Below are 17,826 nucleotides of genomic sequence, written 5' to 3'. Positions count from 1 at the left end.
AAGTTCTCCATGCATTTTCAGGTACAGAATCTTTATAAAAAGATTTTTTTAAAAAACTAGCCCCTTGGCAAAAATATTAAGTTAAACTGATGCTTCAAAGAACAAACAAAATAAGACCAATTATTCTCACCACTGCCTGTTCTACCATCCCATGCAGCATTTTTCTTTTTATCCAGCAGAATACGAAACTGGGGAAACATTCGAAATCTGTATGGATGCACAAATAATGCTTTTTTCTTCACCAGGCCTGCCAATATCACCCGTGCATTAGGCCAGTCAGACAGTGGCTGATAGAAGAAGTAAAACTCAGTCACCCTTATAATTCTTGCTTTGATTTTCTGCATATCCACTTTGCATTGTAACTTCATGTATCTTAAGCTTTTTATTTCATCATATTTTGCATGAATTTGGGTATAGCCACCTAAAAATAAAACATGTATTTAAAATCTAATTTTATTCATTATCTCAAGTGGGTTTAAATACTGTACTGTAAAGTTTTATAAATATCATAACATTACATATGACCAATCTTGAAAAACATGTACATGATGATAATATATGTGTGTATTTGTACCATATAATATATGGAAGAAAGTAAAAGTTAATTAATTTAATTAAAATGTTAATAAAACATTTTAATTATCTTTCATCCACTTTGCTTTAATTGTAAATGTACCTGGTACAAGTACCACAAGCTGAAACAAGATGCTTAAGAGCCTCATCCTCACCCACTTTAGTAATTTAACCTTTAGTTAATGGCTTGTTGTTCTCAAGATTGATTGATTGACTGTATTTTGTTTAATGTCCTATTCAAGAACTTCTCCCCCACGTAGAGATGTCACCTGCAGAAGGTGATGTGTCACAAATTTGTCCCATGCATGGCACTAAAGGCTACAGAACTGAGGGTTCTTTATTGTGCTAAGGCCTACTGTCACAGGGAACCTCACTTGCTAAGGTCCTCACTGAAAGACCCAGAGGAGGGACCAACTTCTATAACTTTTAAAATACCAATAACAAATCTAAAAAACATTTTTCCATTTGCAAAAATCTTATTTCCCGGGGAGGAGATGTGAGATTAATAGTACATCATGTAAAGATTGTCAATCTTTTCCATCATCTTGGCAAAATTTACATGTACTCCTGGTGGAAGCACTTAAGACTTCCTTCCATATTCCCTCCCCAGTTCCTACAGGTCTGTCACTTGTTACAAAAAAATAACCTTCAATGTGCCTGTCCCTGATTACAAAAAATTAACCAATCTATATTATCTAAAATTACCTTTTTTTTAACAATATGCAGCACTTTCTGAAAAAATATGGGAAAATGTTATGACCATGGCCAAAAAGAACATTTCAGCATACACACCCTTTGATGGTCTTTGTTTTGGATCTTGAACCATAGTTGGAATTTCTTTATTGTAACCCTCTGAAAAATACTCAGTTTTGTAAAAATTTGATTTCTTAAGGACACATAATTAAACATTCTACTTCTTAATTAGGCTGAGGTTGAGTGTATTTTAATTCTGATTTGATAACCTGATTCAACATAAGACAATCTTGCAGATTCCAAATAGATGTCTGGTAGAGTTTCCTGCATAAAACACAAATGAATATGCAAGTTTAAACAAATATAAAGCAACTTTCAACATGATCACTTTTACCAGAATTTTCTATGTTTCAACTTATAAACATACCAAAAGTTCAAGGTACTGTTTCTCTTCATCTTTATTTTTCTTTTGTGTATTACCTATAAAATCAGTACAATCTTTAAAGATGTGAACATGTCTCTTCTAATATACCCCATCCCCCCTCCACCCATCCCACCCCACTCCAAGATGCAACAGCTACGATTCTAGGTCTCACACTGTAAATAATATAATTTGAACACAATTTGACTTTGTATAGCTATAGAAATTCAAAATGAGGTCATTGTGATCTACTTTTAGATTATGACTCATCTTCCTAATTCTAACGCCATTATTTACACACTGAAATTTCTACCGATTTTTCTGTTTAACTGATCATGACAAGGAGCACACGGTGAGTGTGACCGGTCGACATGGGATGCTTACTCCTCCATGCCACCTGATCCCGCCTCTGATGTTTTTGAAGGTCCGTGTTTGCTCTGCTCTCAATTTGTATTGTTTAAATGGACTATGAGCTTGAATACTGTTCGTTATCTCCATATTTCATTCCTCCCAAGACACATCAATAGGTCTGGTACAATCACTAGATTTAGTTATGTTCTAATTCGTTTCACTTAAACGAACATAAATTATTTACAATCATAACACGAACACATGTTTAGTGAAAGAAGCGCTTGTTTGCCAGCATTTAATAGACGTATACAATTACAAAACACAAGTCTGCAATGGTACCGATTCTTTAACTTCCTTCTACAATGTATCAAAAATGTAATTAATAAAATATCACAATACATGAAAGCATTATAAACACAATGTTCATATGTTCACACTTCACTGATTACAACAAAATGCATTTTAGCACACTGCGAAAGGATGCCAGGCCCTATTGTTTTTACCACAATAATCAAAGCTATATAATATACGTATAATGAACACACTATGCTTCCCTCGCCACCCAGGAAAAACCATAGATAAAAAACAACATTGATTTATGTTGAAAAAACTATGGAAACCTGTAAGTCCGCAGCAATTGCGAGGTAAACAAAATGAATGGCGGACTCATTCTCACAAACTTACGTAAACCTGTCATTTATTAAGATGTACAAAAAATTGACTTTCTTGAGTAGAGCCTGTGCAAAAAATGTATATTAGAAATCAACTATTTCGTACTGGGCGAAAATAATCATTCATTGTTGATGAGAATCATTTATTCAATTCTTTAAACAGAGTTTATTTAATTAACTTTCTTTTATTTACAAAAGCATGGGTGGGAGGGTGGGTGTGAATGCGGCAAAGAAAAGCCTTCGAGTGAGTGAAAAGCGTGCTTGAATTGAATACCTGTTCCACAGGTATCGACCTTTAAATTCTGACCAATAGCTACGACCGCTTTTATTAGCACATAAACAATACCACGTGTTCCTAGTACATATGATAAATTAATTTATGTTCTAATTCGTTTCACCCAAACGAACATAAATTATTTACAATCATAACACGAACACGCGCTTGTTTGCCAGCATTTCAAACATAAAGAAAGAGGAATTTTGTTATTTGACATGCTTAACATTTTAAATGAATTTTTGCTAATATTCTTGTGCATGTCGATCTTTTACGAATGATTTGAAACTATATGTTCTAAAGAAAAGGGAACATTTTTAAGCAAAAATCTTTGCAGCATGGCAACCGGAATTTTGATGTTGATGCTGGAAATGAAAAACTGTGTCATACCCTCTTTCTTCATCTGTTTTGCTTTTTTCTATAAATAATAAAAACATCTAGCATAAGCTATATATTAACCATATACAACGATACAAATCATCCTTGTCTTATTCTTCTTGGATACTGATTTCGATTTCACAATTTGCCAGATAGATCTAGAAGTGAATGTATACATGTATTTCTTCTATACATTTATCAGCATTTAATTTTTAAACAGTATCTTTAAAATGCATTTTTTTTAGAACAGACTGTTGTTTATCAGATGTAAATCATCATAATGTGCGGTACTAGTATTTAGTATTTCCTTGAATACTCCTGCAAAACCTATATAGGTTCATTAATTAATTGATAAGTGCAACAAACTTTTCGAATAAATAAGAGTATATCAATTCTTGAATAAGATTCAGATCACTGTAAATAAATAACTGGCTACATCATTCTATTCACCAAGAACATCTTTACTCCACTGGCTGCGTCACATACGCACCAGGATCACCTAATAACTCCACTGGCTGTGTCATATACGCACCAAGAACAAATAAATCTTGATAAATCCACTGGCTGCGACTTGCTACGCGCCAGGGAACATATAACCTTCACTGGCTGCATTATGCTATGCACCAGGACTTCACTGGCCGCGACATGCTACGCACCAGGAACATCTTGATAACACCACTGACTGCGTCACATACGCACCAGGAACATCTTAAGAATTCCACTGGCTGCAACATGCTATGCACCAGGACTTCCACTGGCTGCGACATGCTACGCACCAGGACTTTCACTGGCTGCAACATGCTATGCACCAGGAAACACATCTTATTACCTTCACTGGCTGCATAACGCTATGCACCAGGAACATATTGTTAAATCCACTGGTTGCTCAATGATACGCAACAGGACGTTTTTGCATCATACAAAGTACTTAAATATCTCTGTCTGCACATTACTGTGTACCAAATCTTATATAATGAATCTCAAATGTGTAATAAAACCAATTCTTTATAACTGCAAAATGCTATACGCAAAAGGTTTGCTATTTCATAAACTTATATTGCAGACTTAATGTCAGATCTATCCAATGCATTTTTTCAAAAGTGTAACATATTTGTTACCGACTTGAATACTGTTCATTTCATCTCCTGCAACATTTTAGCATGGAGATAGCATGGAGATAATAGTCATTACGTTTCAATTTCTTTAGCCTTTAGAACGGCATTTACATCCAATTTTCAGAATATTTACCAAAGCAGTATTATATACAACATACAGATAAAGTATAATCACAATTATTCAGTGTTTAATGTAGATACTAACACAGGGATGCAAAACGTCCCTCATTCAACATTATTCAATTATTTCTTCAAAAGAAATTTACATATTTTTAACCAAGCTCTGGTATTCTATAAATTTTAATTTTATGCTTAATGCACCAGAAAAGTAACCAAGACTGCTACACACTGAAATTGAAAAGCTCCTAACACGCAAAGGCTGCAGCCGCCTCATTGATTGTATTCAAATATACAATGTCTTTTTAAACAAATTGCAAATTAGATTTTATTTGCATCAAAATGTTTGATATCTGAAATTAACCTTATTTTAATCATAATTTCTCAATGTCCAAATTGCTACCAAGATACGATTGTCATATTACAGTATTTTTTTTTTAAACATACATTTTACGTCTTAGTTTTGCAAGATTCCTCCCAGTGATATGACTGAATATAAATTTCAATGCATTTACAGTTGTATCTAGAATCGACAGTGAAAAGTTAATTAAAATCGTATTCCACATAAAATCCAACCCAATCATTCTGCAAATACACTTTTCAGATTGTTAATTTTTTTTTTAAACCTTTGTCTAAATACAAATTCAACAAAACTTTCTGTGAAATATGTAGTATATAGATTCTAGGTATTTGACCGAGACAGAGAGTCGACAATGTAGACAAATAGAATTTTCATTACTAATATCGTCAAGTGTTTGAAACCTTGTAGAAATACAAATGTGAAAAATCAATCCCGAGCTGCTTTTTTTTTTAAATTACTTATTATCTCGTATGTACAACATAGCAAAATGATTATATTTGCCAGCGTTACGCTTCCGGAAATCATCCAATAATATATTTAAAGTACACGGATTTATTTCATTTATATTACGCCTATCTATGATATTATCCTTTATGTTTCTGTTTCTGTGTGAAGCTTGGTGTGCTTGCAAAGAAAGTCTGTAAAAATATTATGAATTCTACGTTCAAACCTAACTAAATTTAGTTGTTGTAAAACCAAATCAAAATGACGTTTTTGGGTTTGTTGTTAGGCATACATGTACAAGTCCAAATCGGTAATTATCAAAGCCTGACTATGATAATTCTAACAAGATAGAGTCATAAGTGAAATAACTTTGCCTAAAAGTATTATGTCTGTGCTCTGTTATTATCTTTATCATCTTCTTTTTTTTTCAAATAATAATAGGATTCAAAATTTTTCGTCATAATCTTCAAACTAAACTTAAGTATATCAAAATACTTATCTTCTACTTCAATGGCCATTTTGTATTCTGCTTATGGATGTGAAATCTGTTTGTTGAAGGGACGGACTCTTCATTTTCCAATGAGCAGTGGATCATTCTAAAGAGATAGTCATAAACGTCTAAGGGTAGAAAGGTTCTTGGTCTGCGCCATTCTTGAAACTTTCCCATGATAACGGCTTTAAATATAAGCTGTTTTTGTATTTACTCCAGTAAACTGAACGTTTGAAGAGGATAACTGTCTCTGTCGAATGCAATTCCATATTAACTTTTGTAGACTAGGTGTTAGAATCAACCCTTTCCGAAAAAAGAATCTTTGTCATTATGTATTATACGTCTAAATGCGGCAAAGAAAAGCCTTCGAGTGAGTGAAAAGCGTGCTTGAATTGAATACCGACCTTTGAATTCTGACCAATAGCTACGACCGCTTTTATTAGCACATAAACAATACCACGTGTACCTAGCACATATGATAAATTAATATACGTAGCTTGAATTACCTACATACAAATCTACCTGAAGTAGCTTTATTTAGCTACCAAATCAATCTTATTTCTTAAATTGGCATTTTTCTTAGGAAGCGCAGAAAATTGCACTTAGATGCATTGACAATTTTCAACTTTGAATTCATCTGAACACAATTCATGAAAAAAAATCACCTTTGAAGATTTTTCTTTTTTTCGCAATCAAAGACCAGTTTTGGTTAACATGATAATTGATCGGTAATTGATTCAACACAATGTGAATTAATCATACTTATTCACGCCTTGCCGCACCCAAGGTGGTGTACAGTTACTTAAACAATGGAAATACACCTTTTGCTTAAAAGTGTCCAAATGCAGCAATGTTCAAACTATCTCTGCTTTGGATTGCTTTTTAAATGACCCTAGTATACGAGGGGTGATCAAAAAGTTCGCGAACTATCTCTATATTTACAAAACCAAAATTCAGATCGTTAAAAATGACGTTTGTTCTGTTGCCCAGCGAAGCAAGCCGGGAAAAGGTGTATCCTTAGGTGTGCATTTTTTTAATGAAAGATCGACAAGTACAATAAGAAAAATAGTTGAATATCTTAACAATAATATAGTTATTAAATTCCTAAAATATCGTTTACTTTAGACTTTAAACATATGAGATATGAAAAAAAGAAGGCGCCCAAACTTTATCCACATTGGTTGAACGACGCTCCCAAGACAGAGGACTCGGGTTGTGATGGTCACCATGCTAATTCTGGGAAGGGATATCCTTATCCAACCATCCATGCCGAGATTGGTTATTTCTGACAGATCGACTGTTCATGTTATAAAAATAACTTGCATGGTAAGAAATAAAAGTCTCGGAAAAATCTTTTAGCTTCTTTCATCAGACCGCTACGGAGCATGTCACGTGACCGCCTGGATCACATGATTCGCGCATAGGCAGAACGGTGGCAGATTTGCATTAAAGTCGGAGAGGACTAATTTAAAAAATAATGAACACTGACACCTAATTTTATTTCTTTTAAAGAAGTAATTCAATTAGTTCGCGAACTTTTTGATATTAGCAGACATCTACGAGGGTTGTCCGGTAAAATCGTGGACAAAGCGTTTTTCTCGAAAAATAATGGGCGCACTAAGCTAAAATTTTCAGCAAATGTTTATTCATCATATTTAAGTGCATCTTAATTTTTTCGATAAGATATAGACAAAAATAAGGATTTTATTATGCTTGAATGTGCACAGGGTACGGTCCTACGGCGCACGATAAAAAAAAACCAGCGTTTCATTAGCGAATACAGGAGTATTATTTCGAAATAAAAGTATTAAATAGATAAGGTTGGTGTAAAAATTATCCCATTTTTAATCCACTATCTATTATTTCGACTTTTGTAAAATAATAAGGCATTTGCTTAATATTTGGCAGTTTCCCGAGCATTCGAAATGGGAAAGTGGTAAACACAACACACGAAAAATGGCGACGTTTGGTGACGTTACGGCGCACCGGAGAGCAGTTCAGTTTGATCTAGATGTACTAATGGCACCCTAAGAAACTTAAAATGATAACAGAAGAAAAAAAAATATCACTAGATCTTTAGTATACAAGTGAAATGGGAGTTTTCTAAGCGGAAGCTTTTTGATCGAGTCCCCGGGTAGAACAAAACATACGGACAAACGGCTACTGGCAATAGCAAAAGACGCTGTTACTGTAGACCGTCGATATAAGAAACATGTAGCCTATTTAGTTGAATGATAGTGAGCGTACTGTCCATAACTTACTAATAAATCTTCAGAAGGTCCCATGTGTGTGCGAGATTAGTTCCTCGACTGTTTATGGAGGAATAAAGGGAAAATCAAGTATGTGCATCAATGAAATTCCCGAAATTAAGTTGGGCTTATCCGACTTTTATTTAGCAAAGAGGAAACATGGCGCTGATTTAGACACTTTAACGTTATCATCCGTGCGCCGTAAGGCGATACCACACATAACATAAAGTCTCATATTTTTATTATTTGAGCAGATATCTATTTGAAATTTCCTAAGTATATTGAGGAAAAATGTACTAAAAAGTAGTGAAAGTTTTAGAACGCAGTGATGATTATTTTTCAATCTAGACAACTTGTCCACGATTTTACCGGACAACCCTCGTACATGCGTCTTTTATCTTTTTTTAAATAAAAAGCAAAATTGTGAAAAGTTGCATTGAAATAGCTAAATAAAGCTACCTGAAGTAGCTAAATAAAGCTACGGTAGGTAATTTTAGCTACATAGCTAAATGTACTGATTGTACTGGACCTGATCAATTGACAAGGTTTGATGGTCCTAAGCCTCAATGTGAAAGATATGACCGGTACAGACGGACAGATGGGAAATACTATGCTATAATACAGTCCAACAAAAAACAGGCATATAATTAAAAATAATAATTATAACTTTATTTAAATAAACCCAAGAGCCTGAACAGTCACCTGGGAATAATACAACACTGTAAACACTTGTATTATACTACAAAATCTTATCGTGTATACACTCTTAATACAGTGTATCATTAGATTTTCCAATCTCATAAAATCTATTAAGAATAGAGCAATGTATATAATAGATGTATGTATAGCAGGGTCATATATTAAGCACTCTATTTTTATTCATATTACCTGTTGCTTTGACACAAAAAATTCAAATGAAACAGTTCATATAAAATAGATTCCCATAATTACAAAGAATATCATTATATGCCATATACATGTACTTCTTCCTCTTATTTAAGCGACTCAGAGAAATGCAAAAATACAAAATGATTGTGTTATTATAGTAGAGAACTAAAAAAAAAAATAAAGGAATTATAACAGACAGTGGTTTCAACTCACTACTGAAATTGTTTTGAGAGAAATAATGAGGGAAAACACACTTGAATTTATTTACGTTTATTTACAATCTTATAAAATTTGTATTAGCGTGTGTACAGTAAAGTACTATTAATACTACAAAGTTGCATTACAATACAAATCTTACTGTGCATACCAGCTAGCCTTCATTCTCTTTAATAATGACCTTTCTTGTATAATTCTCTTATTCAATTGACCTTTCAATTACATTTTTTACATCGATTAATTGTCATAGGTGAACTAAAAAGGGGAATAAATTTTCTTGGTAGAATACAAAATGGAGTCCTGCCCAGCACCAGAACACTTAACCAAGTGGTTCAGAATTTCAAAATTCTGGTAACATACCCTTGCTTAGTACAATTTTGTACCCCTTCACCCATGATTGCTTTATGCCAAAATTGATTGAAATTGGTTCTGATCAGCAGTTCAAGAGAAGAAGCTAAAATGTTCAAATGTTAATTAACGCACGACGCATGACAACAGACGAAAACGGATACATGTAGCAATAGGTCACTTGAGTGACTTAGGTAGCTTAAAAATGGGAAAAAAATAATCAAAAATGAAAACTTTGAAAGATTTGTCATTTTTGCATATCAAAAAACAGCAGTACCTAATTTGATCATGAATAAGTAAATAATACAATTAAAGAAAGATATAAAATGAGTAGATGAACATACATTTAGAACTGACTCCTCCTCCTGGTGCTTTGTCTGCATTAAAATATGCATAGGCAGGATGTCCTAAAAATTTACCTCTTGTCCTAACCTTAAATAAGGACTCACATTGGAATTGGCCAGGAGAGTCGCACTCATCCATAATGAAGTACATTTGCAGAAAATCAGTTCTCCCTGTAATATTTGTTGTCAAAGCATTCTTAAAATTATAATTTGTAGATATTTTTATTATAATACTACAGTAAAACTTCTCTTATCAAGACACCACTGGTTCCTTTGAAGTTCGCCAGATTAAACAACATTTTAAACAACTGAATTTACAGAAAGGGAATTTACACCATATTAAGCAAGATTTTGGAATACACAATATCGGGATTAGACAAGTTTTCAAGTAAATCCAAAAAATGCTTTTGAAATGTTGTAGAAAACTCAGAGGGCTTTTACAACTAAATAAACATAATTTCAAGACCTAAATGTCAACGTTAATTCAGTCATAGAGTGAAAGAAGATTATAAAAAAATCACTTAAGTAAAATTAAAATTCAATTTTGATTTAATGGAACTTTGGAATGATCATCAATATCAAATGTACATATAAATACATTTTATAAATTTCAACATTCATGTTTTTGACCATTCACAACTGCATGTACATACCGTTGTAAATATAGCATTGTTATACATTTAAAAATTTGTTCCTTTATAAATCTATACTTAAAAAAAGTCAAACATTTTCAATGTTTTACTGAGTGGTCATAAAAAAATGTATGTTCGACCGCAAAGTGAGATATTGGACCTGTTGATGAGATATTGGACCGCTTATGTCACACATAATGGGCAGGATCAGCTATATCTCATTTGCATTCATTGGTGTTTGACAGTGACGGAATTGACCGAGTTTAACCTCAATGCTTAGTAAAGGAAATTTACATCACGGAAGCCAGCACAAGAAACATGTATGTTAAAAAAATAAAAGGTATAACAAACATTTATTGAATGTGTTCTCGGAGCAAAATGCATTTTGTCGACCCCTCGAACCAAACAGTTGGGTTCTTGTTTCCGACAAAATGCATGTTGCCCTCGAACCCAGTCAATAAATGTATATTGTGGAATGTCACCTATAAACTATTTGTCATTATACATGACTCATGTTAATTCACCAGGATGTGTGTCTGACAAAGCGCTTTGCTGTTCAGAGAATTTAGAGTTTAAAACTGTTGCTTCTCCAGTTTTACTTCTGTGTCACTTTGCTTGATACATTAAATAATGATTTAATATTTACATTTCCAACTGATTTCTCTGTAATAACTCTTTGAAAGTTATGTCTGTTGATTTCTCAGTATTTACAACTGAATGTAAATTTCGCCAAGTGAAAGGTTAATTGAGTGCCCAATATGCATGTCAATCTCTTAAGGCAGCTCTGACGTCAGTGGGCGGGGACTATGAAAATTAACATGGAATGCCTTGTGTATTTTAAATCTATTTGGAACATTTCTTACATGTATTTATATTACACTTTTATTTCACATATAAATGTATATATAATGAATCATTCGACATTGTCTAGTTTGTTGGGTATGTCAGGGACAACAACTACAGTTGGAAACATGGGATAATGGCCACTCTAAATTCAGCTTCAATATTTGACATTTAATAGCTTAAGAATTGCCAGTTTTTTTTAAATATTAATTTCCAGGATTACAAGAAGTTGGAAGTATTTTCACTACTAAATAAAAGAAGAAACCATATAGTTTATTGAATTAATTTGAACTGTGATTTCTAATCATGTCTCGGGCTATAAACAAAACAAGGTACTACCACTGACTGAGGGGCTATTAATAATTAACAAGAGGCCCATGGGTCACAACGCTCACCTGAGTAACTATGGCCCTTCTGTTCTTCGTGCAGATTCTTTTCCCTACATATTCTTATGTAAAACTTTGATCACATATTAGAATCTATACTACCAGAGGATGTTCCATATATATATATGACTAATCTTGGCTTCGCTGTTCTTGAGAAGATTTTTAAAGATTTTTCCTAAACAAAACTTAAATCACCTATTTGCGGTCCCACCCTACCCGAGGGGGTCATGATTTGAACAAATCTAAATCTACACTATCTGAGGATGTTTCCACAAAAGTTTCACCTTTTCTGGCCCAGTGGTTCTTGAGAAAACTTTTAAAAGACATCATTTATTTTTTGCTAATTTATAATCATCTCCTCTTGGGAAAAGGTGTGTTTCATCGTTTGAACAAACTTGATTTCACTTTACCTAAGGATTCTTTGCAGTAAGTTTGGTTGAAATTGGCTTATTGGTTCTTGGGAAGAAGTCAAAAAAAACTTGTAAAAACATTTACATAAAAACAGAGGGACAAACTGAAAAAAAATGCTGAAAATGTACAGGCAAACAGACATTAGTAGTTGTTATTTCTTTTCCAGTAGACACAAGAGGTCCATGGGCCACAGCGCTCATCTAAGTCACTATAGTCCTACTGTTTTTCATCTGCTGATTTTTTTCCCTTTGTATTCCTATCTAAAACTTTGATCATCCATTGTGGAATTCAGCTCAGGTGAGCTAAAAAGGAGGCTAGCGTTTGGATTATCATATTATAAAGCGTAGAAAGGTGCCTCATTAGTCCTTTTCTTATTTTCTAATAGTGGTTAGCATTGACAAGAATCAATATTTGGCATAGAAATACACACTTACATGTACGAATTCTTTCTAATCGATGATCACCACCCTGATTTTCTGCAGCACACAATATATGAGGCTTGACTTTTTTTTTAAGATCTCTCCTGGGTTGCCATCTTATGTTAGTAAAACCCATTCTTTCATAATCCAGATATCCTGCACCTGCAATACAGACAATTAAACTAATTTAATACACTTAAGTGAAATGTCATTTGCGAATTTATGTTCACATTTCCACTATCCTCAACTTTTGTTATTATAGCTGTAATCTTGTGATTTTCTATTTTTAAATCTTTGAATGGTGCTTTGATATTATGCAACGCATATAATTATCAATCTGTTAACTGTAAATACTGTATAATGCGTGGTTTTAACAACCATCTAAGTTTGACAGTCCGTATTAGCAATTGTCTTGGTAACGCTAAAAATAAATGATGCTAATAATCAAGTCACAAATAAATATCTAAGGAAATAGATAGATGCATCCCTAAATATAATTGCTAGAAATTAATCACGCTAATAATCAATGCCCATTTTTGACAGTTGCTAAAACAGGGCTTTCAAAAAGATTAGAAAAAGGGGTACTTTACAAAAATAGGAGGTACCTTGTGGAAGTGACTTTAGTTAAAAATAATGTTATAGAATTTTTCTCCATCAAATATTTTAGCCGATATAATCACGATTTCAGCCGGGTAAAAGTACCAGGTATTGGCAAATTTTGAAAGGCCCGCTAAAATAACCCATTATACAGTAAATTTATCCATATTACAATGCTAACCTGAAAATATCATATATTTTATAGCTGCATTGTTCCAATGAAAATTGCAGTGCCAATCATTAGAAAATGTTCACTTAACTTTATTGTAAAAGAGTTTTAAAGGTCAGCCAAAGCACCAGCATTGATGCAGTTTATTGTGAATTAGGTAGATTTCCACTTATACTTGAAAGGAAAAAGAAAATTTTGAAATACTGGGTGAAATTAAAAAAACTGATAATTGTATTTTACAATCATGTTATCAAGATATGGTTGGAAATAATGATGAATGGATTGTAAACATTAAGAAGGAATTTCAAAGGCTTGGTTTAACTGACATGTATAATAGCAATTGTATTGATAATAATACTTTGAACATCGTATTTCAAAGAATGTATGACGGTTATAAACAAGATATTATGGCAAGAATTTTTATTTTTTATATCATCACTTAGTGGATAATGTTGTACTACAGACGTATTTAAGAAAACCATTACATTCAAAGTATAGAATACCTATTAGTCGTTTAAGGCTATCAGCGCATGATTTAAAGATAGAGAGGGGAAGATATAGTTAACATAGAAAGAGAAGATAGAAAATGCGAAATATGTATATCAGTTGAGATAGAGGACGAATTTCACTTTGTTTTGAAATGTCCTCGATATGAAGAACTAAGAATTAAATATATCAAGAGTTATTATTTTAAAAAACCATCAGTATTTAAATTATTACAGTTACTGAGTTCCACAAATACTAAAGAACTATGTAACCTAGGTAAATTTCTGTATTTTTCTTATCAATTAAGAAATGATGTTTTAAATAGTTTACAATAAGAAATGATAATACATTAAATCTATTGTTTATGTAATTGCCACATGTAATGTATACTGTACAGCATATACTACACTTATCCTGTGCAAATCTTATGTATGAATATTTATGTACACATTTTGTATACCTATGAGATGTAATGTCTCTGGTTCAAATAAAACACAAACACAATCGTGCCCAATAATATCCTTTAATTTCACCATACAAATGTTTCCATGAGAAAAAAAAATCCTCTTGGTTAAAAAATAAAATGATCTCCTACCTCCAATCATTTTGAATTCATCTTCTGGTCTAGGCCATCTCGGCTTACTAAGGATAGGCATATGCTTGGAACTCCACCGTACAATGAAAAAGAAAGTCCATTCAGCTACGTTAAAAGCAACATTTGTAACAGTATTGTAGTGACATCTTACAGTCACAATTTTTGCTTTACCAATATGTTTAACCCCTCCTGTAGCAACAATCATTCTATTTTCTGTAAATGAAAAAAATGATTCTATGAGAGACCATGCAATAAATAAAATAACCTTTAACTCAATATGACTTAAACATTAATATTAAGAAAAGCAATTTTTCTAATGCAAGATATCACACTTATATAGTAAACTTGTTTGTAATGAACTTACAGCAAAGTTGTTTTCATTCCTATAATTATAGACTTATTGAATACATCAAATTACATATATAACAAAGCAAAATCGTTCGTCCCTGGCACTTTGCTGTTTACTTCATGACTTGGGATGTGGTTTCCATGTTTTATTCAAAAGAAAAATTGGGCCTTTAATTCGCTTGCAAGACATTTAGTCCAATCAAGTTATTTAGAATTATTGTGATAGTGCAAATTATATCAAAAGCTCTTAATAAAACAAGGAAAAATAAATCATATAAAATCTATAAATGTCGGTTACCTGTCCAATGATTATATTTCATTTGTTTATGCCATCCCTTGTATGTTTCCTCCAATGTCTCCAGAGTTTTATACTATTAATAATTAGTAAGATTTCATATGCATAAGAGAACAATGAACTTTAAGAAATCATTAATGCCAATTTCTAAAAAAAATTTCAACATTTGTTGGTGGGAAAGGGGTTAGTTTATACCTTGTACCTGCCTCGACATTGGGACAACAGCATTACTAAATCTGGAAAAAAAAATATGTGTTTCTTTAGACAACCTTTCTTTTCATTCTCTGACTTCCATGGATATTTGGGATGGGTATCGGCAAAAATTTTGTATCGCTAATTATATCAAGATTTTTTCCAAAAACATAATATCATGATATTTGTGAACTCAGTTTTTACTATAATTTTAAATGAATATCCATAATTTTTCTAACAAATATGATGTGAAAACATAACTGCACATTTTATATATATTAGTCGAGTATGATTGGATGCTAGGATGCCGTTAAAGTTGTTTTACAATACTTGTCTTTTTACACTTCTGGTAATTGTAATTCGAAAGTTTGAACAATAAAATTATTTCTCAGACTGGTATTTAAAATTACATGTACTAAATAACGGTATTTTAACCTCTGCATCACGATACATACATGTATTGCACATAAAAAATCACAATATTACTGGTACACTGATAAAATATTGCATATCCTTAATAGATATAAAACTATACAGTAATGAAGACTGCAGTGCATGCTGTTTATAATAATAATACATGTATGTTGTTCTGTTGTTTCAACATTTAAAGTTCATGCAACCATGACATCAGTCATATAAGTATAATGCTTAATAAACTTAATTAACTTTTACACTCTCATATGTGACAGCAAACCAGGTTTTTCATGTGTGAACAGAACATAATCCATTTGCAAGAGTTATTTCCCTTTGCCATGAAATACACTTTTTCTCAGCATATCCTTTCTAACCTTGCTTTTTAGGTCACCTGAGTGACTCAGGTGACCTATTGCTATCCGTTTTTGTCGTCCGTTAACATTTGATTAACCAATTTCAACCAATTTTGGCATGTAGCATCTATGGCTGAAGGGGAACAAAAATTGTGAATTTCATGATCCCTGCTGGGTGCCCCCCTGGGGCCTAGGAGGTGGGGCTAAAACCACCAAAATTAATGCAATCTTTAAAAATCTTCTTTACTCCTGGACATCAAGCAGTCAAACTGTTGGGATGATTGTAATAAGCATTGAGCCTTCTACCAAAATTGTGAAATTCATGGGTCAGGGGTTCTGGTGCTAGGGCGGGGCTATATAGATCATATAGTGAAAGTGCATTATTTCTTTGAAAATCTTCTTTGCTCTTGGGTATTAAAAAAAAACAAACTGAAAGTACATAGTTATGATGAGGAAGAGTGCCTCTTCCAAAATTGTGAATTTCATGGCCCCAGGGTCAGGAGTTCTGTTGTTATGGCAGGTCTCTATTGATTATATAGTGAAAATACATTAATTCTTTGAAAATCTTCTTCTCTGCTCCTGGGTATTAAATAAACTAAGTACATAGTTATGATGAGCCTGGCTGCCTCTTCAAAAATTGTGAATTTCAGGGCCCCTGGGCCGGGATTCTGGTGTTAGGGCGGGACTCTATTGATTATATAGTGAAAATGCATTAATTCTGTTAAATAATCCTGTCTGCTCCTTAGTGTTGAGCAGATAAACAAAGTGCAGAGTTATGATGAATAAGGGTGCTTCTTCCTAGAGTGAGAGTTTTTTGTGTTTCTCATTGGGGGGGTCTATTGATAGTATAGTGAAAATGTGTTAATTCTTTGAAAATCTTCAACTGAGTGCAGAGTTATGACGATGAGGGTATTGTGAAATTCATGACCCTGGGTCATGGGTTTGGTGTTAGGGTAGGGCTGTGTTAAATCTATAGTGAAAATGCATTATTTCTTTGAAAATTTTCTCTGCTCCTTGGCATATCGAAGGCAAACAGAGTAGAAGCTTTAATAAGCAAGGATATTTTTACCAGATTTTCAAACATCTGGACCATTTGGTCAAGTGTTCTGGCCCTGGCCAGGGCTCTATTAATTTGTATTCTACTGAAAGAAGTTATTCCCCTTTGCAATTCACTTTTGATAATGAATCACTGTATATAATGTATTTGAAAAGTTAATAGAATAAGAGAATTATGCAAAAAAAAAAATTATTGTAAAATACAAAAAGTACTTTATAGTTTTAATAATCAGATAGACTTGTAAGTAATAGATAAATAACAAGAGGCCCATGGGCCACATCGCTCACCTGAGTAACTTTGGCCATGCTGTTCTTTACCAGATTTCCTCCTTGTAAAACCTATTGTGGCCCCACCCTACCCCCCGCGGTCATGTTTTGAACAATTTAGATTCTACACTACCCCAGGATGCTTCCACATAAGTTTCAGCTTTTCTGGTCCAGTGGTTCTTGAGATGAAGATTTTTTAAGCTTTTTCCTATATATTTCAATGTAAAACTTGGATTCCCTATTGTGGCCCCGCCCTACCCCCGGGGGTGATGATTTTAACAATTTAGAATCTACACTATCCCAGAATGCTTCCACATAAGTTTCAGCTTTTTTGGCCCCGTGGTTCTTGGGAAGAAGATTTTTTAATGACCCCACCCTATTTTTGTCTTTTCTTGACTATTTCCCCTTGTAAGGGGACTTGGCCCTTAAT

General features: G+C 33.2%; 1 protein-coding gene across 1 annotated transcript in view; it reads right to left on the bottom strand.

The window, feature by feature from the left end:
• The window catches only part of LOC133202416 (uncharacterized), a 59,356-nt gene that overhangs the window by 28,441 nt on the left and 13,089 nt on the right, over positions 1–17,826 (bottom strand). Inside the window, exons 2-10 of the mRNA XM_061338233.1 lie at positions 15,310–15,350; positions 15,118–15,190; positions 14,472–14,684; positions 12,640–12,786; positions 9,934–10,104; positions 1,694–1,746; positions 1,536–1,590; positions 1,366–1,425; positions 131–421 (exon numbers count right to left, since the gene is read on the bottom strand). Of these exons, the coding sequence (XP_061194217.1) occupies positions 131–421; positions 1,366–1,425; positions 1,536–1,590; positions 1,694–1,746; positions 9,934–10,104; positions 12,640–12,786; positions 14,472–14,684; positions 15,118–15,190; positions 15,310–15,342 (1,096 nt within the window). The 5' untranslated portion in view covers positions 15,343–15,350. The remainder of the gene's footprint in view (positions 1–130; positions 422–1,365; positions 1,426–1,535; positions 1,591–1,693; positions 1,747–9,933; positions 10,105–12,639; positions 12,787–14,471; positions 14,685–15,117; positions 15,191–15,309; positions 15,351–17,826) is intronic.

This window comes from Saccostrea echinata, unplaced genomic scaffold, assembly GCF_033153115.1.
Source record: "Saccostrea echinata isolate AGI-Se365-2 ecotype Australia unplaced genomic scaffold, CSIRO_AGI_Sech_v1 ptg000047l, whole genome shotgun sequence".
NCBI lineage: Eukaryota > Metazoa > Mollusca > Bivalvia > Ostreida > Ostreidae > Saccostrea > Saccostrea echinata.
Note: the sequence above shows the minus strand (reverse complement) of the source record. Positions and strands in the feature narration are given on the sequence as shown.